The sequence below is a fragment of the Hirundo rustica genome, chromosome 4 (genome assembly GCF_015227805.2).
Source record: "Hirundo rustica isolate bHirRus1 chromosome 4, bHirRus1.pri.v3, whole genome shotgun sequence".
Taxonomy (NCBI): Eukaryota; Metazoa; Chordata; class Aves; order Passeriformes; family Hirundinidae; genus Hirundo; species Hirundo rustica.
The window spans coordinates 24,107,289-24,131,502 of record NC_053453.1 but is presented as its reverse complement, the minus strand read 5'-3'; the positions used below and the strand labels follow the sequence as shown (position 1 = coordinate 24,131,502).

Genomic DNA, 24,214 nt, shown 5'->3' with positions numbered 1-24,214 from the left:
TGGAACACTACAACTACATAGCTACAGTCCCAGCAAAGCAGTGCCTCTGGAGGACTATCATGAAGCAGGTGGCTTTCCTCTTTGGGACACCTGGCCTCAAATTGCAGAGCGTGTTTTATGCTCCATGCTGCAAGCATTGAACTCATGTTTGCCTAAACACTACTGAACGATCTCTTCCTAAAGAAATATTGTCTTTTATTCCTGATTGTGTTCTTTCTTATTCAAAACAAGACTGCAACACCTAAGCTACAAAGACAAGCCATGAATCATAGCAAGAGAAATCAAGATCTAACAGCAGAGAACAAGTACAGTATGGTTTAGTACTGAATGCAATCCACATATAGGGAAGGAAGGGATGGCTGAAGTCTATAAAGATCTAAAAGAATCTGGGGGCTTCTTTGATGTTTTGGCAGGAGATTAACTCCAGTGTAACTTCATCTTAAACCAAGTGTTTCTGTGTGGGGCAGTGGGTGAATTGTCTTTCTGCTTGTTTTTTTCTAGGCAAGTGCATGACATTCTATGCAATATTTTGGGAAGCAGGAATTTTTCATATTCAAGTCTACACTGGAGAGCTAGCAGAAAAAAATATTTCTTCTTGGCAGAGGAAGTTGAAAATAATGGCTTGAAAGCTGTCAAGACTTAGAAACAGTCAGCTTTTTCTTTAATAATACTCCTAATGTAATGACACATTACCTTCTTTCAGCTCCTTAGTGATTTTTTCATCCAGTTCCTGTCGTACCTAGAATTATATATCAGATACACAGTTAAGACATCATATGACCCAAATGTAACCGTTAAAACTCCTAAAGCGTTCCTACACCCCATGGACAACATGATAAAACCTAAAAATATCATCCCAAATGGAGATGATGGCCTGGGATGGCCAAGAAAATGCCAAAGGCCTTGGACCACGTGGAAAGGCTGAGAGAGCAGTGACTGTTTCTTTCCTGGAGTAGTAACTACCAGGGGGCTGGAGTAACAGAGATGGAGCCAAACTCTTCTCAGCAGTGCCAAAAGAACAATTTCCTCCAAGCTTCAAGTTTTTTTCAAGTGTGGACTGTAAAATCCTGGGGAAAAGGGACCCCTCCAGAACATGAAATGAGACATAGGTACTGGAAGGAAGCAGTAAATCTAAGGCTTAGACCAAAAGATGACCTAAAGCAGGACTAATCCTAAGCAAAGTCATAGTAGTTGAGCTGTTGGAAGAAAGCACTTCCCCTGGTTTATGAAGCCTTCACATTGACCAGAAGGTCCACAGGTCCCTCTGCAACATCCCTCTGCAGCTGAATCAAGAGGGAAAAAAAGGTCTTGTTTGCCTCTTATTCATTCCAGTAACCTTTCCATGATTCTCATCCCTGCCCGAGGAAAGAGAAATAGGTGGAAATAAGGCCAACACGTGGATTTCTCCGAAAAGGAATGAAAAAGTCTTTGAATGAAGAAACACCTTTGAGAACTCTGGCAGTGTGTCCTCCTGCCCCCTCTGGAGCAGGCATGAACTACCAAGGCCTGCACAACAGGCCCTGACTGAGGCCTGAACAAGAGGCCCAGAACCAAAGCTGACCCATAGATGAACCGTCTAATCAAATGTTATCTCTATCTATTTGTTCATTAACAAAGTATTGTTTTATGTGTGCATTTATTGGCACAACATGGATTTACCTTTCCACATCTAGAAACCAGATGAGGCACATCTGGCCTAACCAGGGGTTACAGGATCAAAGAGAACTCCCTTGGCTCCTCCATGAGCCCTGGCCAGGCTCTGGGATAAAGCCAGCAGGAGAATGAAATTACACATTATGTCAGCTTGTTTGTTTAACATATAAAAGCTGGGCGACTGTCAAAGCAAAGTTGGGGAGCCCAGTGACCTGTAAGGTCCAATTACCTTGGTTCTCCAGTCCTTCACTGTGACACCTTCCCCCCACAGCTGAGGTGTCTCAGACTTAGATGATGGCAAACTATTGGAGTAACTGGTGATGTATCTTTCTTTATCACTTTAGGCAATCCTTCACAGTAATCATTAGGTACAGTGCTTAGCTTGTCCTTTGCAATTCTTTGCTAATGATTATATGCTTTGTTTAGCTTAGTATATCCTTCCAGAATTGTCTGCAGTTTACCATTATAGTAAATTCCACTATTCTTCAAGTCAGTGTCTGTCCTGAGCAGGCATCTCTCACTGCTTAGCTCCTCAGGCAGTAACATACTGGGTCACTTGCAGCAGTCACCATCTCAGTAATTCTGTTTCAGGAAGTGATGTTGACTTACTACTTACCCACGGAGCTTCTTGAGCACAGAGTAAGTTGGATCCTCTAAGACTCCATGAGATGATACTCAGGGTCTAGGAACTCAACTTCAGAGCAGTACTGCTACTGCACACACAACCAACCACTGTTGCTACCCAGAACTTTTTGACTGTTGGCACAGGCAAGGGCAGTAAAGAGCCCTCCCCTCTAGTTTAACCAAGTTCCATTAGAGGAGATGAAGTCCATACATACAGCGCCATCTTACAGAAGCTGAACTATCACAGGAGCCGTAATTTCACAAAGACAGAAAGCACAGAAGTACTCAGCAGCAGTTACTCTTCCACTCAGAGAAACCAGCAACTCCAAAGCATTTCCAGCTTTAGGCCAATGTGAATGCATCAATAAGTTTGAATCAAAACCTAGCAGCATAGACAAAACATTTCCAGCAGCACACAAGGTTAAACAGTATAGGCTACAAACCTTGTCACATATCTGGCTGCAGAGGAGAGAGAGAAGATTTTTGATTAAGGAGCTGAAGAAGAAAAAGAGCCTCAAGTTCAGAGGTCTTCAGTGAGACCCAAGAACATAGCCTACATTTACATGAGGCAAGGAAAAAAAGCTCACAATAGAAAAGACCACAAAAATACAAGAGAGCAGTTAGAAAATGATATCAGAAAAAGAACGTAAGTTGAGAGAGAGCACAGGGAGCCGACATTCCCCTTCTCACATTATATAGGGAAACTGGTTTCATAAATCCACCAATTCACACTGGTTCCAGCTAGCAGAGTTCACTATTCTTTTCCACATCAAGACACCCACATTCATTTGCAGCAGCCTTTGGCACAGCTGTTAGGATGGAAGCTTGACAGTTTGTAAATATGATAAATGGCCTTGAGTCCCAAAATCTTCTTCCAAACCTTGCAGCAGACAGACATTCCCTGCCTTGGGCTATGCACTAAGTTTCCAAATTCCAGTACACAGACCAATAACAGTACTTCCTATTTATGACTCAGAGAGGGAAGACCAGGTTTTAAGACTTTCCTGAACACACTGAACATTGAGATACTTGAGTCTACAGGTGGTGCCCTGACAGTCTCAGTTGTTCCCTAATTGGTGATTTCATGAAGACTTATCACAATAGAATGTGCAGCTCAATTTAGTGTGAGGGAGGATAAATTCACAGTAGGAAATCTGAGTCCCAGACATCAGCCCTCTGACTGAGAGAAATTTGGCATACTGAGATTTCCATCTTTCTCTTAAGAGAACCTGGTTGAAATGGTAAGAAATAGGTACGTTTTCTGTGGGTTTAGCAGTTGTCTGACTCACCTTTATTCAAGGAAGAAAACTTCAGAGTTTGATATAGTATTAGAGTTCAAAGGGAATCCTATGAAGACAAACTGTGTATAGTGAGAGTGAATTATCCTCAGCTCCTCCGGTGACAACGAACTAAAAGTCTCCATAGGTTGTTATCAAGAGCAGAGATAACATCAAGGAACAAAGTCCTACCAACAAAACTGCACTAGGAAGGAAAAATATTAGTACAGAAGCAGGCCCCCAAATTAAGAAGCAAATCCCCTCTGGACATCAGTAATTGAAGGCTGAGAAATTGTCATATATAATTTTGCAACAACTTCTTTGAGAGTATGCTCAAAGCTGTGAGACACATGCTCTGGAAAGAAACTCTATGGGTGCTGTTGAAGTCAAGACACCAAGAAGGAACACTATCATCATTCTCAGATCTACCGCAGACTTGGAATCAGCTCAAATGTTTTTCATGTGGATTTGGATTCTTCCAAATGTGGATTTGGAAGAATTTTTCACAAACCCTTGAAGAGGCCTTGTAGCAGTTTGACCTATACATCTGTATTTATTAGCAGCTATATAAAACAAGCCACAAAATAGCCTGGAGAAATATTTAATTTCTGTAATTAAATTTCACTACGTAAGGGAGGAAGCAAACCCATGAAGATGTATGTATTGATACTGACAAAACTTTGAGATTCTCAGAGAGTTCCAATGTATCCTGGAAAATGAAAACAGAAAGCACTACCTGAGAACTGCTGCTGTAATTGAGATTAAAGAAGCACCAAGTACTCCCACTTTCTTTCCCTTTGCTGTTTTTCTTATTCTTCTCCAAAAAAGGCACAACTGTTAAGCCTTTCCTTTTAACCTAGGGCAGCTTTTTTGCCTAGAACAGGAATGGTTTCCTCTTCTGATTTTTTCTTAAATATCTTGCTCCCATCTCTCTGTCTTTTCTTTCCCTCTCTTGTTCTCGACTCCCTACCCCTCCCTGGTCTCCTCTTTATTTCCCTTTTGCAGTGGGTCCCTGAATTTTCCTTCCTTTCTAGTGCTCATATGCAGAATAGCCCCCGCAGACAATACAGTACTAATGACCTCATGAGTTCTTCCAGTAATGTTTGTCCACCTCTCTGCCCTCAAAAGAGTGTTCACAGCTACACAGAGAAATTAATTTCTGTAACTGCCACAGCTACTCATCTCCTATGCTGCTTTGGCCCCATCTGTTCTCTTGGCTTTCTTTTTGTAACACAAGCGCTCTATAGACACATGGTTTAAATGGGTTCTTTCCAATGAGGGGGGACCACCAAACTGAGATGGACTTAAAAGTGAACAAATACTTGTCGCATTCCCTCGATAATAGAGTACGACTCATGACTAAGACTCACACTGATTACAACTATTGGTGTGGGGTTTCCATGGTATAATGTTCAGCATTCTGTGAGGCATGTGCTATCACTGACTGCTAATTACAGGGCATACTTGGACCAGAGGTATTGCAGAGGTTATAGCCTTGCTGCAAAATCAGAAAGCTGTGAAGACTTGAGGAAGAGTAGGTAATTTTACTGTTTCATGAAATAAAACATGGCAGGAACTACAAGAACTGTCTCCTATGTGTAGTATGCGTTCTGCACTGAAGTGTAAGAGCAAAGTTATGCCATTCCAATTATACAGTCCTATTTTTGAAGCATCCTTTTGTTGGTATTAACATACTAAAGCAAGTTCTGTGAAAAAACTGCTGGAGTGAAGATCAAGGAAGAAGAAACTCTTCAGCAGTTGAGAATGGTATTTCAAAATGCTTACCTTGGCCACAAAGGCTGCAACCCTGTTTCTTGAGGATAATGCGTTCTCAGTTGGGCTGATGAAGCTTCCTCCTAGACTGAGACTTCTGTTCAGTCCTACATTGTTGCCAAGATGTCCCAGTGCAGTTGAATACAGAACTGGAGTTGCAGCCAGACCTCCACTGACAATGCTGCTTGTGATTAACGATTTGCTTTTATGGCGCTCCCGGAGGAGCTTAGCATTGGCTTCTTCAAGTCTCTCATTAGCTCTGAAACATTCAGAAGCACACAAACAATTACCTTTGGTAGTAATTATTTGACTTCTGAAATGTCACACTAGGTGCAAGGAGCAGCAAGTGTCACCAATGCTTAGGACTGCTCATCATGAGGGCTTTGAAGCCTTTTTTGAAAGCCATGTGTTTACATAGCTTCTTCTAGAAAGGTATGTCACCTCTGTAACAACTCTGGGCTGGCCCCCCTTCCCAAGGAAAGCTCAAAGCTCAGAGTCTCTGCTTAAACAGAGGCCAAAAGAGATAATTTCTATTTTTTCTTCACAGAACAAAAATCTGTTCTCTGAAAGGCCTACCCTTATTCAAATAAAGGACATGAAATTCATATTTTCTTTTGTACAGAGGACGAGATTACAGAGACTGGCAAAAAAACCCCTGCCAGTTAAAACAACATCAACTTGAAAAGTATGGTGTTAATGCCATGATCAGTTGTGTTCCTGCTGAAACACCAAAGAGAAATGAGGGCCTGCTGAACGGGAAGGGTCTTAAGGTACTTTCCCCACAAACATGCTTTCAATGCTGGCCAGGTGCAGAAGAGGAATTAACAAGAAATATGCATGAGAAAAAGTATTCTCTTATTACCAGTCCAAAAAAAGCAGACTTACCTTTCCAGTTTCTTTGCTAGGCATCGTCTAGTTTTCACTTCTTCCTGATACAGCTCCTTGTACTTTTCCACTTCTGCCAGCGCACATTCTTTTGGAAAAGTATTCTCTTGCTGAGTATTTTTTATCTTGTCCAATTCACATTCAAGATCTCTAATTCTGTCTTTTAGCTGGTTTCTCAGAGAAGCATGATGATTTGCTCTGATGTGTTCTAGTCTGTCCTGGGAAGCTGCCTGTGCCTGAAGGAGACAGTGCACCTTCAACCACGACAAAGAGAAAGAGAACTTTCCCCACCTGTCAATTGCATATACCCAAGTCATGGGCCCAGCTTGGCTCAGAGAGGTGGCTGTGCCTCCTCACTACCATGAGCATTCAAGGCAGAACCCTAGAGCTACCACCAGGGTAAATAATTCTTTTCACTCAGGATGAAGCCCAAATCAGTACTATGATTCAAAGCTACTAATGAAAGGGCACTATCTCTGTAGGACAGAGCATGGAGAACAGGATTCCTCAAAGATCTTAGCAGGATCACCTAGATCTCCCAATCTCCACACCTGCAACTTCAGTCACTCCTTTTCTGACCACTCTCCTCCATACAAGGAGAAAACCTACAGGTCTGGCTGTAACAGCTGGAAAGTGCAAAACCTCTTCAAGCATGAACAGTGAGAAGCACTCCAGCAGAGAGAGCACCAAGCACTGCAAAATGGAAATCTACCTTGGGCAAGCGTTTGATTCAGGGACCTGCTGGCACATTACAAACCTTAAGGGCACTCCTGCCCAACCATATGCCATTCTCCCACTGCCCTGTCAGCATAGACACAAGTACAGTGCTAACACACAGAATTGGGCACCCAAAGAAAAACACTAAAAAATGGTGGCCACAACCAAAGTATACAGAGTGTCTACACACACACGTCAGAGAGTCACTCACTTGCAAAAATAGATTGACTTCTTGTAGTTTTTGTCTTATTTCTTGTCCTGCCCGTTCATCAACCTCTCTTTTATACTGTTCTATTTGGCTGTGATCGACCATATTAGTCTCCAAGCGATGCTGGAGTTTTGCCACCTCTTCTTTCAGCTGGCATTTGCTCTTCTCCAGTTTTTCGCAGTTCGCGTGCAGGGTAGATAGCTCTTCTCGCAAATCCCGGTTTTGTGCTTCTAGCTGCATGCTTTTTTTAGATTCCATGTCCAGTTGCTGAGAAAGTTCAGCAATCTGTACATGGGGAAAAAAAAAAGAAACTCAGAGGCATCTAAAGGCAGTGAACTCTGTTAAAATCACTAAAGGGGTTGTCCATGGAGACTGTATTTATCATCTGCATACTCAGTATTAGAAACAATGTAACTGGGGTCTTCTTTTCCAACAAGATCAGCCTTCACATCATTTGTGACAGTTCCACAGTTCTTCAGGCAAAAATGCTATTGGTTTCTGAACTAAAAATGAGTCACTGTAAAGGAGTAACTGATTCTACAATGATGCTTTCTAAAGCCGAGTGTAACTGTGAAATGAGGCTTCTTTAGCAAAAATCTGAGTAATGGGCGGAGAAGTATATAAAGTTTACGTGCTACTACTGGACAGCCAGAGCAACCTCAAAAACATCTCTGGTAACAATACTTCTGGGTCCCTGTGCCAAGATGGGCTAAAACAGCTAACCAATAAGTTATAGCACTTTTCCTACAGCACCTCTCCTCATTGTATCCTGCACAGCAACAACACTTTTCAGAAAAAGAAAAGTCCCAACTGCCTCTGGCTGGACTCACGCCCGAGACAGGGCTCAAGGCTTGTTCTTGCTGTGTGAGCAAGTTCTTCCAGAGAAGGAACCTGTCTGTCAGACCAGGGTGATGCTGCCACAGCCTCACGCTGTGGCTGGGCCTGAGCTGAGGCCTACTGCTGCCAGCCCTGATCCTCACCCATGGACATGATGTCCTGGTAGGACAGAGAACACCAGGCCCGGTGTCCCTAAGGCCTGGCCTGAGGATCTGCACTCTTGGCTGACCGTGCCTGCTGTCACCAGACCTGTTCTGTTCTTCTTGATGAGTGTCCGGGACGGTCCCCTGGCCAATGAGGTCACACACCCTGCCAGCCTTGCTGCCACTCTTGGCTTGCCCTCCCTTTGCATGACAGTCTGCCCTTCCCGTGCCATTGCAGATGCTGCTTTGCACTTAAGGATTGCATATTTACCCATAATGACAACTACATCAGTACTAGTCATAGTCACCTACTTCTCTAACTATAGAAAAAGCACTGAGAGAGATTAAACAAACTGAAAATACAGCCAAGGAAAGAAAATGATCAGCATGACAAGAAATACAGGGAAGGCTTCACACAGGCTTGAAAAGAAGTAACACCACAACCTAACAAACCCCAAATTAAGCAGAGCTCACCTTTGTTCTCAATCTATCAACTTCACTGGCCATTTCAGAATATTTGCTCTTCATTTCTCCCTTCAAATTAAGCTGTGACTCCATTTCTCTCTCCTCATATACCCGTATTTTCTTCGTAGCTCTACTGAGAAGTCTCTTCAACCTAAACAGCAAAATCAGTTTGGAGAACAATGAAACGCAGGAATATGCAAACTTTTCCATATGCTCTCAAGTAAGAAGTGCATACATTGCTTTCTTCATTTTTAACATACTTAACAGAAATTGCTGAGAAAAAACCTGCTCTTCCTGTGCCAGAAATCACTGGGTGCATCCAAATTTCAACTGAAAAGATGGATTGAAGACTTCCTTCCCCACCCCCAGAGAACTGCAGAGCAACCTGGACTGGCAATTCCTCTTGCAGCTATAAGAAGTATAGGCTCATGCACAGACGTACCTTGCAGGAACTAACATGAGACTTCAGTTTGCTCACAGAGTATGTATACCTATTCTCACATTACAGTTCAATAAAACTGGACTCCTATTCAGGTATCTCCTCACCATATCAAAAAGCCATACCTCTTGAAGTCCTTCTGCAGTTCTAAGTTTCTTCTCATTTCTTGGTCCAGACGGAGTTCAACTGGACGTTTTAACTCTATCAGTTTCTTCACTTTCTTTCTTTCACTTTCACACTTTTAAAACCAAAAAGACATAAGACACACACAAACAGTAAAAGCTATAGCTATGTGCAGTATGTGTCTCTAGTGTTCTCCACAGAGAAGCTGCAGTCCATCTCCATCTGTCAGCCAAGCTCCATGTTAGGTTTCACAGCAAATTGGCCAATACTGAAGAACAAAAATAGATGCCTCCACTGAAACAAAGGTGGAAAAGATGGTGGACTACTTTCAAGAGTTCTCAACTCATAGCAAGGATTATGTAGGTATGCTTATCATGGGAAAATAAAAATGAATCTAAAGCTTTTACAGGATCTTTATTCATCAGCAGGCAGAGGAATTTGATCTTTGGGAATTTTTTCAATATACTATTCCCTTGCACCTCCTCTTTGTGGCTACTTACTTATGTGCTAGTTGCTTTGTACTTCCTTTATTCCTCCACAGATGAGGAAGGACCCTTTGAAACTGTCAGTCTTCTTGTTTTCCAAGTGCTAGTTAATTTCCCCAGAATTCTGTCAGTATGTTTTTCTGCAAGACTTTTAAGCATCCACTACCCTGAAAATATGCTGCTCCTCCTCCATGCCCTGCACTGGGAAAATGAAATACTTCAACACTGCCCAGAAAACAAGGGGTCAGAAGATGGCCAGAAGGAATCCAAGAAAGAAATGGAGAACTGCAGTGCTTCATATGCTCAACTGATGCAAACCATACTGGGAACTCCCTCAAAGAGATTTGCTCCAGAACTTACACAAGACATCCAGATAGCTTTCATTTGCTTCCTGGATGATCCACAGATCACAACATATCCAGAGCCTGAATGGCAGGGGTAATAAAAAAATGGTTTTTATGTAAGATGACAACTAAAAGGTTAATGTTGTGCTCTCAGGTACTGGCTTAGGTCTCTGGAGAATTTTCTGGATTTACCTGTTCAAAGAGGTCTGCCTTTTCCCTGTCAAGTTGAGCAACACGCTCTTCAAGGCTGGATCTTGACTTAAACTGCTCTTCCCACATGCTCTGCAATTCCTTTGATGTCAGAGCCAGCACATTCTGCTTTTGCACCTGTAAAAGCAACAGTGGCAGAAGAAAAAACTAAGGTGTCTGTAAAGAAAATGCTGCAACAGAAAGCTGCACTTGAAAGGAAACTCTCTCCTCTCCCCACCCACATGTTAATGTGGAATATAAAACACAGCTTGGGAAACATAACCAAGAAGAAAAATTGATGAAAAATAATTGGTAAAAAGAATGAATGCTCTAAGGGTGGTGAGATGAGGTTGAACTTTGGGGAATAATAAACACACACACAAAATCACCTTGTAGCTTTCTTCCAAAGGTTCTCTAGAGTTCATGACATACTTTCTAATGTATTCATTTCTAGTCCCCACCACAGAATATACCCTACCCTCATGGCTTCTGTAACAGCTGTACATCTCCTAAGAGTAAGAAAATGTTTTGAAATTGACTATGGTATTGATGGTTCTCTCTAAAAGGACAAAGATTTCCCTATTGGGTGCACTTGAGTTGAACACAACTTGCTGATTCAGTTCAAGTATAAAGACTGGAAGTTGACTAGATGCTTTTAGCAGCATTTTTTAAGGAAAAAAAAGAAAATTACAAAATCAAAAAAGGAAAAATCGAGAGATGTTTACTGGCTACAGAAAGTGACAAAACACTTAGCACAAAGTCTCAGATAAAAGAAAGTCCTTAGGGTGTATGACTTTCTCAAGCCCTAACAGAGGAGGTAAAACACTGTGTCTCACAAAAAAACCTGACATGGCCGCAAGAGAAGCTCTGACAAAATTCCAGAGATAATATGGATCTGTCTAGTCCGGTCTCCTCTCTCAGTTTTCAACCACAGATCTCCATGCCATCTGCAACATCCACTCTATCAGTCATCTGCCACGGCTTAACCCTGGTAGGCCGCTAAGCATTACACAGCCACTTGCTCACTCCCTGCAGGTAGGATGGGGAAGAGAATTCATCAGGTTAATCACACTGATGAACACAACTATCTTGCACACCACAACACATATAAAACACAGCAGCAGGAAAATGAGGAAATTTACAGCATTTTCCCCTCAGGGTGCCTTGCCCTAAAACCAGATGGGTATTTAACAGCTATGTGCTTACACAGCCCACATGATCTTCTCATCAATTAACTATACAGGAAAAATTCAAAGACTAAAAGTCATCAACAGAAGCCTGTCAGGTACCTGCTTGTGGTGGTCCTCTGCAGCTGCCTGTGTTGTCTGTAAGCTCATTATCATGTCTTCCAGGCGGTTATGAACCTATAGAAGCATTACAAGAAGCAAGAAGGCACACTGTGACTTTCTAGACTGAAGGTACACCTCACTGACAAAAGTATTACACAGAACCGCTTCACCTCTTTATTTGTACACTATTTACACCCAGCAACAATGATCAAAACAGCCCTAGTTTGATGCCACTGTAAAATTGTCAGCAATCATCACCTGTGCCATTCGGTGCGGTGTGGTGGTGCAGAACGGTTTTATTAGGTTTTTATAAGAAGTTTATGTTATGGTTCATTTCACTGTATCCCCAATTCTGTATCCCTTTTGTGTTGTCTGTATAATAAGGTGTTTTGTGTCAGTCCTCCCACTCCTCACCTGACTTGTAACATCCCCTCTGCCCCACCCCCCCTCTCGGGGGCAGCCTGTCTATCACTTTGAGGAGCCCTCCCAGGTTGCAAAATCTCAGGGAGAGGGCTTCAGGTGATAGGTCTTTTGGGGGAAATTCCTTTCCTCTGGAGGTGGTTGGTCAGAGGCTTGGGGGTGGGCACACCTTGTTACCCCCTGAATCCCCTGATTTGTTGTCTTGTTGTAACCCCCCTGGAACCCCTCCCCCGCTTATAAGGTAGCGGAGAGACTCTCTCAGGCTCTCAGCTCCTCAGCCTCTCAGCTCCTCAGCTCTGCAGCCCTCTCAGCTTCTCAGGTCCTCAGCTCTGCTCTCTCTGGCCTCGCTGGACTGAGGTTGGACCAGCTGTGGACTTACGCAGCTGGCCCGAATAAACATCTTTTAACCTGCAAAGCTGAGAGCCAGCCTTTTCTTCTGCTGCCGTTGCTGTCACGACACTATTTGGTCCAGCTGCTGAGAAGCCGAGCCAGCAGGTAATAGCCTGCGTGCCCCCCGGACTGGGAACTTCTGTGGCTGTGTTGACCCGAGCTAGCCAGAGGTCAGCTCCCGCCTGGTGCGGGACAGAACAGACACAGTGCGGAGAGAGAGAGAGACCACGTGGGATATAAAGAATGTTTAGTGAAAACAGGCAGGAGTAGCTTTTCTCATCCCCAGTACACCTGAAAATCATTAATTAATCAAATCAGAAGGATTTGTGACCTATTAATCAAAGTGGAAGGATTTGTGACTGCCTTCCCACTTCTCTAGACAGTATCAGTACATCACAAAGTTCAACTATCACATGTAGTGATTTTCAAAATACCTTCAGCTATAATAGACAACCACAGTTGTAACAAGAGCCCTACTTCACTGGCTACAATGCAAAAAACAACAAAAAATATCTCTTAATTTGGGCCACAGATGTTAGCACCTTGTCTGAGCTAAAATTAACCACTGTGTAGAAGCAGTGATAAATTCCAAGGCTCACACTGAGTTTTGCAGATACCACAAGCCGTCCTCTTCACTGTTTCATGCAAACAACAAGTAGCCAAAGGAAAAGCAAATCTGCATAGCAAAGTCTCTGGGACATGTAATTTTTGTTTCAGCCTGATGATGTCAGCCAGGTCTCTAGCCTAAAGGGCCTGGCATCAATAAACCCTGTGGAATTTCCACCAGTTAACTTGATGGATACCTTAAATGAAACACATTGCAGTCCCCAAAGCAGCATCTGATGTTATGAATGGTCTAAAGCAGACAATAGCTACACCAGTGAATTGCTGTCAGATCCTGACCTTTTAGAGTGTTATGTTTGACTTGCTATAGCATGGGAAAATTTTCAAAACTGGATGGCTGGGAAACAGAGCAGGCAGCTTTCTGAGCAGCCTCTATTCAGCATAATGCAGGAACTGAGCTTCCCTTGGCTTTCCAGGAAAACCTCACCATAAAATTTCCCCAAAGAAATAGGTAACTAGGCTCAGGAGTATGAAAAGGGGAAATTCATGAGCAGCTTACTGAAGCAGAGGCTTGCAGGTCTCTCTGCAGGGCTTCAATCCTGTTGCTTTGTTGCTGGACAGTGGCTTCCAATCTGGTGTTTTCAATTTCAAGGCTTAAACAGAAATACAGATCTTATTATAAAAATCTGCCAGAGCATCAATTCCCAAAGAGCAGTGCAAAATAATAAAAAACAAGAACATCCTTCAAAATCTTAATAATTTGCTGTGCTGCAACAAGGCTACCTATCTGTGCTGTGGTTTCCAGCCAACCCCTGCAAGTGACAGACACCTTGCCCCACTCTTACTGTTGCACGTGTTCTTCCAGTTGTTTTACAGTAGTGTTAGTCTCAGAAGATGCCAACAGCTGGTCCTGCAGTTTCTGGGCAGAAGCTGTTGCTTCTCTTTCCTTCTCATCCAAGGCAGTCTTCAAGTCACGAACACAACGCTCAGAATTTAGATATTTTTCTTCCACCTCCCGGAACTGTAAAGTCACAGAAAGAATCCACAGTCGTCAGGTGAGCTTTTATACAGGGCAGTCAGCTGCTGCCCAAGGATTCACATGCTGCAGATATCTGCCCACACCCTCTGCCCAAAGAACTATAGTCATCTCAAGTACTTTCAAAGCTTTGCTTCTACTGGCAAATCAACACAAGCTGTGTTTATTCCTAATCTTCTACAGAGGCCTCTCTATCCCTCCATCCATGTCCTGGGGCACACTTCTAAGCACTGACACTGCCGATCTGACCCTTTTGGTGACTTAGGAAGCTCCTTCTATCCACTCGTTTGCTCCTCTGTGAAAACACAAATTAAGAAGCTCAGCTGTCTGTAGTAACAACGACAAGTCCCTCAAAAGGATGAGATTTTAAATTATTTTCATTTTAAAACTCCAAGGCCTCTATACGTCCATACTTTGGAAAAACACTGTGAAAGGTGGTTCCTAACTCAGAAATAGCTTATACTTCCCTTGCAGGAAAATCATTTAAGGATGGCAAATTATAGCAGGGCCAAAGAAGGGGAAGAAATGCAGAATAAGTTCCAAAAGCATTCAGAATTTGATGTGTTACCTGGTGACAGGGCAGGATGGGGGGAGTGGGGGCAGGGGGAAAGCAGGACAGCATAAAAATGTCCAAACACAGCATTCCAAAACTTCTACTGTTCTTCAGAAATCAATCTGCTTGGCTAAACCGAAGGCAACAAGACATAAATATAGACACAAAAATATTGTGAAAAGCACCTTAGCAAATATAATTTGTCCAAGTAAGAGCATAATGTCTGCATGTCAAAGACATGGACACCAAGTTTATAAAACAACACAATTGATTCACACATCATTAAATCTATCTAGCTAAATTTTTTTTCCTAAGGTTTTAGGACAACATCCAGTCCTACTTTTAATAGCCACCCTAAGATTTATTCATATAATTATAGACATTATGTACCTTGGTTTTAGCCTTTTCCAATTCCTTTTGCAAGCGCAGCTTGTCTTCCTCCAGGTCACTGCGGTACCGTGTAGAAACTTCGAGTGAAGCTTCTGACATAGATTGCTTTTTAAGAGCATCAGCAAGCTCCTGCTGCAGCTGTCTGATCATGCCCTAATGAAACAATTAAATGAGCATGAATAAAATTGTAAGAATATGAAAAATGCCTTTACTTTGACTTATTTGATTAGAGAGTTAGACTTGTCTTTGGATTGAACGAACTCAAGTGAAATTGTCTGTCACCAGCAGGCATGTGCACAGACAATCACCTCTCCATCCTTCTCAGCTGAGTACCCCCAGACTGTCAGAAGCTGCTCATGAAAATTTCTGTTTCCTAACACATAAAAAAGATCCAGGTATTGTTCTTCTTGAAACCATGCATAAGCACACACTGCAATCATAGGCATTTTTCTAACGTAATCCAAAGAAATCTATTGTGATGCAAGAGCCATAATCTGACTGCAGATACTACTTTGTTGACCAAAGGCAGTAGTTGGTATCACATCATTCTTTGTTCTATTCCTACATTTTACAAATATAATTAAATGAATATCTATATCTAAAACCTCTTTGTAGATATACTCTAAGAATATGTTAAATCACATCCTCTTACAGCTGTCTTAGTAAGTATGCTTTAGAATAACAGTTGTCTTTATACTGACATATTAGGTTTACTAAAACCTGGATAGTTCATACAGTTATATAAATGCAGTATTTTCAGAGAGAACCTGTTGTTTTGATATGAAGAATACACAGCAATTCACAGATTAAAATGACAGACAGTATTGCTGGAATTCTCTCCCCACACACACCTTAGAGTAACTGACAAATGAATAAAGCGGTTCTCTCACACATGCCTATATTTATCTCACTCAAAGATTCAAGACTTTCTAGAAAGAAGGAAGTGTAATTTTAAATCACTATTCAAATCATTAAAGGAGATAAACCATACACCAGCGTGTCTAAACATACTTTTATTAGCTCCTATTTTCTAGAAAGTAAGGGAGATTAAACAACATAGGTAAGGCAATTTTTAAGTCATTACTCCACCTGAAATCGGCCAGAATATCATTAGAGAATACCCTTCCTACTCCTAGGAACACAGATAATGATGCATTCTCCAGGCAGACCCCTTAAAGCCCCCAGAGTTTTCATAAATTAACACCTGGACACTATAATACTCTTCAATTTTGATAGAAACTTTGGGAGAAGCAATGCTTATCTTCTGTAGGAACTGAATATAAGTCCATCTCACACAATTCACTCATCTGTATCATTTCTCAACTGTCACATATTGGATCATTCTTCCTTTTACATCACTCTTTACTTGTGTCATCAGTGCAATACTTAAATTACCTAAACCAATTCTATAGGGCAAAAAATGGACTAAGGAAAAGAGATTAAAAAGAATCACCTTTCTTGATCAAAGGAGACTTGCATACCTTTTTCCTGCTCTCAGCTTGGATCTCAGCAGTAAACCATTTACCAAAACCTTCCACAATTTCAACAGAAACGCAACAAATTAGAGCAAATCATCCTTATCTGGTCTCATGCATATGGCTTATAACTGATGCAATTTAGAAACACAAAATAATTTCAAGAACTGTAAAACTTTAAATTGCACTAAGTCTATATTTTACCTCTCTCTCTATTTTGTCAGTCTCGTGTTTGAAGACTTGTTCTCTTAAATCAGTGCACTTGGTATTTAATTCCTTGTTTCTCTCTTCCACTAGGTAAACTTGCTTTTCAGTATCAGCTCTGAGTTTGTTGAAAATATCATTAAACCGATCTTGCACATCATTTACTACTTTTTCTTTTATGATCCCCTTGTTCTGCAGATCTTCCAGTTGCTGACGGAGCAAAAGGTTTTCACTCTGGAGCTGGGCCAATCGCTCCTGCATGGATTCCTGCTTTATTATAAGTTTGTTTACTTGGTCTTTCTCAAGTTGTCGAGCATGGTCGTATTCCTTTGCCTGACACTGGGTTTGACTTAATTCTTTCTGTGTCATTTCTAAAAGCAATGTTTTTTCTCTGAGTGTTTGTCTTAACTGATGAAGCTCATTTTCTAGACTATTAGCTTTGCTTTCAGCTTTACTCAGCTGCTGAGACAAGCTCTTGTTGGCTTCTCGCACGTCTGAGAGGTCATGATGGAGCTTGTCTTGCAAGCGAAGCCATTCATCACGTTCTCTCTGAACTGTTCGTTCAACATCACTTTTTGATGACTGGTGACGTTCAAGTTCTTGAACAGCAGTGTTCAAGCGGGAACGAAATGATTCAATTTCTGTCTCTAGTCTGTCCTTGCTTTCTTTTGTCTGCTCAAGTTTGGAAGTTAGCATTGCGGATTCTGTCTTTAGTAAGTTCAGTTGTCCATTGTACTGAAAAACTGTTTGTGTTAAGGTTTCCTCATTCAGTTTAAGTTCTTTTTGGAGATCATTGTTTTTTTCTTTCAAGGCCTCATTTTCCTCTAAATATTTTCCTTCTTCCTCCTGGTGCCTAAGTCTCATTTGATCAAGTTCTAGTCTTAGCATGGCAATCTCATCTTGCAGTAACTGATTTTTGCATAACAGATCCTTTTCTCTCTCAGTGTCGGATTCCTGAACGACAGGGAACATGAATAAATATCCAGGTGGGAAATAAATCTACAAAACCACGTCAGCATTAAACTGCATTTTAACGTTTCTAACATTGCAACATGACTTCCAAGATGAGAGTGAAACTTCAGGTAAGACACAAACTACTCTATGAACCAGCACATGTCCAATGCAGGCACAGAATGAAAGGGTAACATATCCATAAATAAACATGTCAAATACATGCTGCCTTTTTTTCCGTAAACCAGCAACTAAATAATAAAATTATTTCAAATATTTCAGGTATAAAGGTTACAAAATGCCAGTGCTTTCTTGTGTGTGCATGCCTTTAAAATATTCCCTTTCAGATTAATTTAGCTGTGTTACCCATCTGGTAAAAACTCCGCTTACCAGAGGTAAAATCTCTGTTTACCATTCTAAAAAGGGTATTTTCCTTTTTAAATGTCTTCTTAACGCTTTTTTTAGCATTACTGAAAGTTCAACATACAGCTGAATAATCTCTGGAATGCAAGAATCTTGTATAGTGCCTGTTTATTATACAATTTTTTTCCCATGTAAACGTATTCACCCTGTATTTATTGGGCAGCACAGCCAAGAACAAACAATCCTTCCAAGAATTTCACATTCTTAGTAAATTCGATAAATTTTTCAAGACTCCTTTTTTTTTAATAGTGTTCATGATCACTTATTCTCCTTCAATTATTTTAACTAGTATTGAGACTTTAATTAATTTCTGATCTTCCGTCATAAAACTTTAATATGTGGAGGTGGAAAAGGACTTCATACTTCAAGCTTGATAAGGGAATAAACTACTTATAAAACCCCAAGTAATGGGAACACAGAGTGAGTGTCAAACAACTTCCTTCCTGGTCAGTCTGGATGTTGGTAGCTAGGTGTTTCACTCCTAGAAACCTTAAAAAGTGATGACAAAATGTCAAGGAAATAAAAACAAGACAGTTTAAAAATGGCATAAATAGTGTTTTCTTTTAGCTTTCTACTTGTACATGCAATGCAAGTACATACAGCACTCACACTGCTTTCCAGAACTTTTAAAGACATAAGAGAAACAGAAGAGATATTTGCACAGTAAAATTACACTGGTAAACTGTAAATAATTAATCAAGAAGTAGGCAAAAAGTATATAAATTTTATTGTAACTTTAGAACAAGCACAGTCAAATTTAATTAATTAGAAAAAAAAAATCTACTTACATCTGAACTTTTTCCTATAGTTCTTCTTGTCTCTTCTTCTAGTTCCTTTTGTCTCCAAAGGTGGTTGTTCAAAATGCCTTCTTGCAGGGCTCTAGCACTCTTTTCCTGAGAGAGCTGTCTCTGTGTTTCATCACGCTCATCTTCAACCTACAATAATACAATTAAATTACTTGCACTTTTAGTAAAATCAAAGCTAGAAATACTGTCCCACTCTCCTTTTATTCTTGTAAATATTTTTGCTTTCCACAGTTATGATAATCCATATATAAATTTTAATTTTCTTCTGAAAAATTAAGAATACAGAATGTTTTGTAATAATGTAGAAAAATAACTCAAAGTCAGGCTTTGAAACACAAACAAAAAAAACCAAACAAACAAAACAAACAAACAAAAAAACCAACCAACCAACCAAACAAACAAACAAAAAAAAAAAAAAAAAAGAAAGGGAAGAGACTACTTGTAAACCAGCTGTTCACAAAATCTGGCAATAGTTATGCAATGCCTCTTCCATGAACAAAGTACCTCTTCTTTAGGCATACTGGAATACAACACCAATTAAAAAGAAGCAGAAAATAAGAAAGCAAGTGTTTAAGTCATTATCTAATATACCTGTTTGAAGAGCTTTCTCAGTGTTACTAACTCCATTTCCAAATTCCTTGATTGTAACTCAAGTTGCTGCTTCTCCTCCATCTCTTTACAATATTGCTCTTCTTTTCTTCTGAGTTTTTCTCTTGTTTTCTCATATAGTGTTTCTACTCTGAGCCTCTTTTCTTCTTCTTGTTTCAAGGTAAACCTAGAATTTAACAGTATAGTTGAGAAACTCAAGCACCAATATAAAAATTAGATATTCTACACTATGAATTTGCAGAAACAACTCAAACCATAAAAATCTCAAATACTTTCAGATTCTATATTTTTACCCTGATTTTTAACTTTTTAAAGAATTCTAACATCACTCCATTATCCATGGTATCAGTTTTACAATATATGGAAATAAACCATTGACTGTTTTATTACCTGTAAGTTTATCTAGGTAAATATACTGAGGTATGCACATTTCTGTTACTTTTGAAGAAGTCATCATCATATTACAGACTCTTTTATCAAGAACAATTTGTTGTCTTAGCAATCAAAACAACATAAACTTTTGACTATGGTTAATATACATTTTCTTCGTATGATGAGCATTGCCTCCATTTTATGGATTCAGTGACTGCATGTAATGCTGATGAAGCAGCACATCACTTCTCTCTCTGACACACCCACCAATTTTTTAACAAGCCTTTCATAAGTCTTAAACAATGGCTGACCACAGGAAAAGCACAGTTTCTATTTGCTCAGGAATGAGACTGATTTTCAAAAATTTTTTAGAAATGCAGAGGGTTTAAGTTTAATGTCATTAAAAATAGTTTTAAACCTCTAAGGAGCTACACCTGGAAGAAACAACAGCAATTTGATTTTGAAGATAATCTATAGAGAAACCCTTATGGAATATCAACTTCTTTATTAACCTAAACAAATAGCAGTAAGCACCAACACGGTAAGAAGTGGTCCACAGTGTGCCCATGGTACCCAAACAAAAAAGCAGTTTTGTGTTTCACAGTTATTTTGAGCATTTTTTCTCATATACTTTCAAGTCAGCAAGAAGAAAAAAACAATTAGCAGCAGCCACTAATAAATTGTTTGAAAGACTGACAGTAAGATGTGTATTTCAACGGTTTATAGTGCAAAGAAGAAAGCTTTACATATAATTTCACAAAAAAAATAAAGCTGCTATAAGTGTAAGGCTAACAATGTAATTGCTTTCATAACTTATTAAGAATGAAAATAATGATTATTCACACTTGTTAGATACTTTGGAATTTTGAAAAATAGTGGCTAGGGTAATTTACTCCACATGGGGCTGTGTTTTGAGTTTGTGCTGAAAACAGTTGATAATATGGATGGTTTTGTCATTGCTGAGCAACATCTGCACAGCAAAAATGCATTTTCTGCTCCTCCTACTGCCCTACCAGCAAGGGGGCTGTGGGTGCACAAGAAGTTGGGAAGGGAGACAGCTGGGAGAGGTGACCCAATGGATGCAAGGTATTTTCCAAACCATAAGACATCATACTCAGTATATAGAGCGGGCAGAAGAAGGAGGAAGGGGAGGATAGTCAGAGTGATGGCATTTGTCTTCCCAAGTAACTGTTACATGTGATTGTGCCCTGCTCTCCCAAGGGACGGATCAACACCTGCCTGTCCATGGGTGGTGGTGAATGAATTCCTTGTTTTGCTTAGCTTGTGTGCACAGCTTTTGATTTCCTCATTACACTGTCTTTATCTCAACCCACAAGTTTTCTCAGTTTTACCACTCTGATTCTCTTCTTGCCATCCCACTGGTGGCGAAGTCAGCGAGCAGCTGTGTGGGGTGTAGTTGCTAGCTGGGCTTAAACCACGACAAAATTCAGGCAAAGCTGGAACTGGCTTTGTCTTCCTCATAATCCTCTTCCACATACCAGGAGGCACAACTCAAAGCTCAGTTCGCTCAGCCTCTCCTCACAAGGCTGGTGTTCCTGCCCCCTGACCAGCTTGCTAGTTCTCTGCTGAACTCATATGTATCAATTAAGATCTCTCCAGTACTAGAGGCCAAAAACTGGACACAGTGCTCTGGATGCCATTCAGTAAGTGCTGAGTGGGGGCAAATAATCACACCCTTCAATCTCCTGATTTGCTGCCACTGGCCTTCTCAGCTGCCAGCTCATACTGGTTCACGTTCATATCTTGCTCTGGCAAGACCACCAAGGTCTTCTCAGCAAGCTTACTGGCCAGGTCATCCCCAGGATATCATCACAAGAGGATCTTCCTTCCCAAGAGCAAGGCTCTGCATTTGCTCTTGCTGAATTTCCTGTGTTGCATACCAGCTACTCCTGTCTGAGGTGACGCACACAGTGGTTAAAATTATATCATCCAAGTCTAGCTCAGGATTACAGAGAATGGGGCAACCCTGAATTGGACTTCTCAAATAACCAAACATGCAAGCAAATAAGCACTCTAAGCTTCTCTAAACACTTCTGAGTTTCACTCAGTGGAGTTACCTGAATTTTTGCTATTATACATCAACAGAAACTGCAAAGACAAAAACATAACACATCTCATATAAACCATGTCTCTTGTAAATCTCATTTTCCCATACAAACTCTCTTATTCTCTTCTCTTGGTATTAAAAAAGTGAAATCAGACAATTTTCGATGCCACTAATATCCAGGTGTTTTTCCTGACATTACATCCTTCCTTTATTGCAGAACTTGCCCATGGGATTCAAAATACAGAAAATCAGAAGACTACAAGCTTCTCATTCATCACATGTATCAGCACCACCTTCTGGCACATTAACACTGACAAGATAACACATTCTCAGAACACAAGGTTACATACCTAAGGCTTTGGATATCACTTTTCCATTCCACTTCTTGACGAGCCAACAAGGATTTCAAATCTTGAGTCTCTTCCGCTATTAGTTTTGATTCCTCCTTTTCACTTTCCAGTTTTCTTACTTCTCTCCAGACTGCTGCATACCGATTTTTTTCATGCTCTATTTTTTGTTCATATTTAAGAAGAATGTTTTGAATTTTCAGTAAAATAGCAGAACCTATTTTGAGATAGAAAAGACAAAGATGCACATATGCATAAATACTTTCTAATGTGTAAATTATTTGATTTGGTGTTGGTGATAAAACTTTGGTAGTGGGAAGACTGAAGGCAGTGGGAATTCTCTGTGAGAAGAGGCACAGAGCTGCCCCATGCCAGACAGAGACAATGGACCCACTGCAGGGCACAACTGAGCCTTTCAGCCATGCTGGTGGCACCTCAGAAAAATGTATTTAGGAGAAAAGAAAACCACCAATCAGGCAAAAGAAAAGGAAACAAACAGGAAAAACAGCTGCTCTGTATACACACAGGTTCGTGACGAAGGGGGCGGTGGGGAGGTGTTACCGTAAATATAAATGAACCAAGATATCTAGGAGTGCACATAGAGAAACCATGTTTTAAAAGACAAACTTGGAACATCTGAGGAAAAAGTGACTTTAGAACATACCTGTATGATCCACAGTAAGCTGTTCTAAGAGCAACACAGCCTCTTTGTAGGTAGATGTTGGTAATTTGACATCCTCTGATGATGTTTCAGATGAGTGAGTTAAATCAAGGTCATCAGTTACATCCATTTGTATGCTGACCTACAAACAAAACAGTATTTTTTGTATACAACTATGCAATATTACAGATGAATGAATGACTCATTCTTTCATTCACAGTTCATATCTGATTGATCCCATCTGAGTGATTAAAAGCTGAAAAACTATTTATCAAGAAACTAATTTTACATTACCTTGTTCTTTTCACTTGCTGTCTTTGCTGCAGGTCTGGAAAACAGAAGTGTATTTCAGTTTCGGAATGTTTATCTTGCATTAAGAATAATATCAAAAGTTGTTTTGAAAACCTAATTTCAGTAGGGAATTAAAGTAAAATTTAATATAAGAATGTTTTTAGATGTAGGTGAATATTGGAAAATATTATTATCATTACTGGAAGATTATTTTTTTCAAATAGTTGAAATAACAGTCCACTCAAAGTGATAGGACTCATACAGCTACAGACATGGAGATAAACAGATACACAGCTATGCACATTCCCAGATTAAGATTAGAGGTTGAGTTCTCTTCGGTATTTAGACTCCCCCTTAAAGGTCAAAGAACCGTAATTTTGGATCTCTAGTGTATTTAGGCTGACTGGAATTGAGTTAGTCAGAGCAGCCCACACAATGCTGTGTATTAGATTTCTGACCAAAACAGTGTTGACAACACACCAGTGTTTAAGCTATTTCTGAACAGTGCTTGTACCCTGTCAACAACTTCTGTTTCTCATTTTGACCCCTACAGTTAAGTCTGAGGTAGGCAAGAAGTCAAGAGGACATACAGCTTGAAGAAAAAACCCCAAAACCTCAAACCCTAAGATGCATGTGATGAAACAGCAACTTTGTTCCTGTAAAGTCTCTCTTCTCCCTTTTTAAAAATATAAAATATACACTTACATATACACAGACCATCAGGTAATTTTTCAGCACTTGTGCACATTGTCTTTATAAGGAACTTCGCTAAGAGGTTTAAAGCACATTAAGCAAAAAAGATGTGTTTTGGAACACAAAAGGCATCAGATCATATTGCCACAAGAAGGAACAAAAACCACTATGCACATCAGGTTTATAAAAAACTTACCTTTAGCTTTAGGTCAATTTTTATCATTAAGTAGGTTTTAGTTATAACATTCCTTATATTCAGTACCTTCCCTCCTCTTGAGATGTTTCACTGGAAGCGCTATCATCTGGTACTCGAAAATTATTCCCATTGGAAGAGGTCATCTGCTGATTAGCCTTCTGCTTTGAAGCCTGTCCTTTATTTTTCTTTGCAGCATCATGATTCAGGGCAAATTCACTACATTAAACAGGAAGAAAAAAAATCAACCAATTGAGTAACTTTACAGAAAATATTTCTTTGAAACGAACATAATTAAGATGATATCCAGAAACAAC

General features: G+C 40.3%; 1 protein-coding gene across 4 annotated transcripts in view; it reads right to left on the bottom strand.

Annotated features, from left to right (window-relative positions):
- The window catches only part of ANKRD26 (ankyrin repeat domain containing 26), a 53,758-nt gene that overhangs the window by 1,862 nt on the left and 27,682 nt on the right, over positions 1 to 24,214 (bottom strand). For all 4 annotated transcript variants that reach the window (XM_040061408.1, XM_040061410.2, XM_040061409.2 and 1 more), the window contains 18 exons: positions 23,967 to 24,116; positions 23,015 to 23,048; positions 22,724 to 22,862; positions 22,063 to 22,276; positions 19,255 to 19,438; positions 18,646 to 18,792; positions 16,484 to 17,437; positions 14,805 to 14,957; positions 13,671 to 13,846; positions 13,385 to 13,478; positions 11,452 to 11,526; positions 10,166 to 10,300; positions 9,147 to 9,259; positions 8,592 to 8,733; positions 7,141 to 7,422; positions 6,213 to 6,448; positions 5,340 to 5,586; positions 694 to 739 (listed from right to left, as the gene is read on the bottom strand). In XM_040061408.1, the coding sequence (XP_039917342.1) occupies positions 694 to 739; positions 5,340 to 5,586; positions 6,213 to 6,448; positions 7,141 to 7,422; positions 8,592 to 8,733; positions 9,147 to 9,259; positions 10,166 to 10,300; positions 11,452 to 11,526; positions 13,385 to 13,478; positions 13,671 to 13,846; positions 14,805 to 14,957; positions 16,484 to 17,437; positions 18,646 to 18,792; positions 19,255 to 19,438; positions 22,063 to 22,276; positions 22,724 to 22,862; positions 23,015 to 23,048; positions 23,967 to 24,116 (3,521 nt within the window). The remainder of the gene's footprint in view (positions 1 to 693; positions 740 to 5,339; positions 5,587 to 6,212; positions 6,449 to 7,140; positions 7,423 to 8,591; positions 8,734 to 9,146; positions 9,260 to 10,165; positions 10,301 to 11,451; positions 11,527 to 13,384; positions 13,479 to 13,670; positions 13,847 to 14,804; positions 14,958 to 16,483; positions 17,438 to 18,645; positions 18,793 to 19,254; positions 19,439 to 22,062; positions 22,277 to 22,723; positions 22,863 to 23,014; positions 23,049 to 23,966; positions 24,117 to 24,214) is intronic.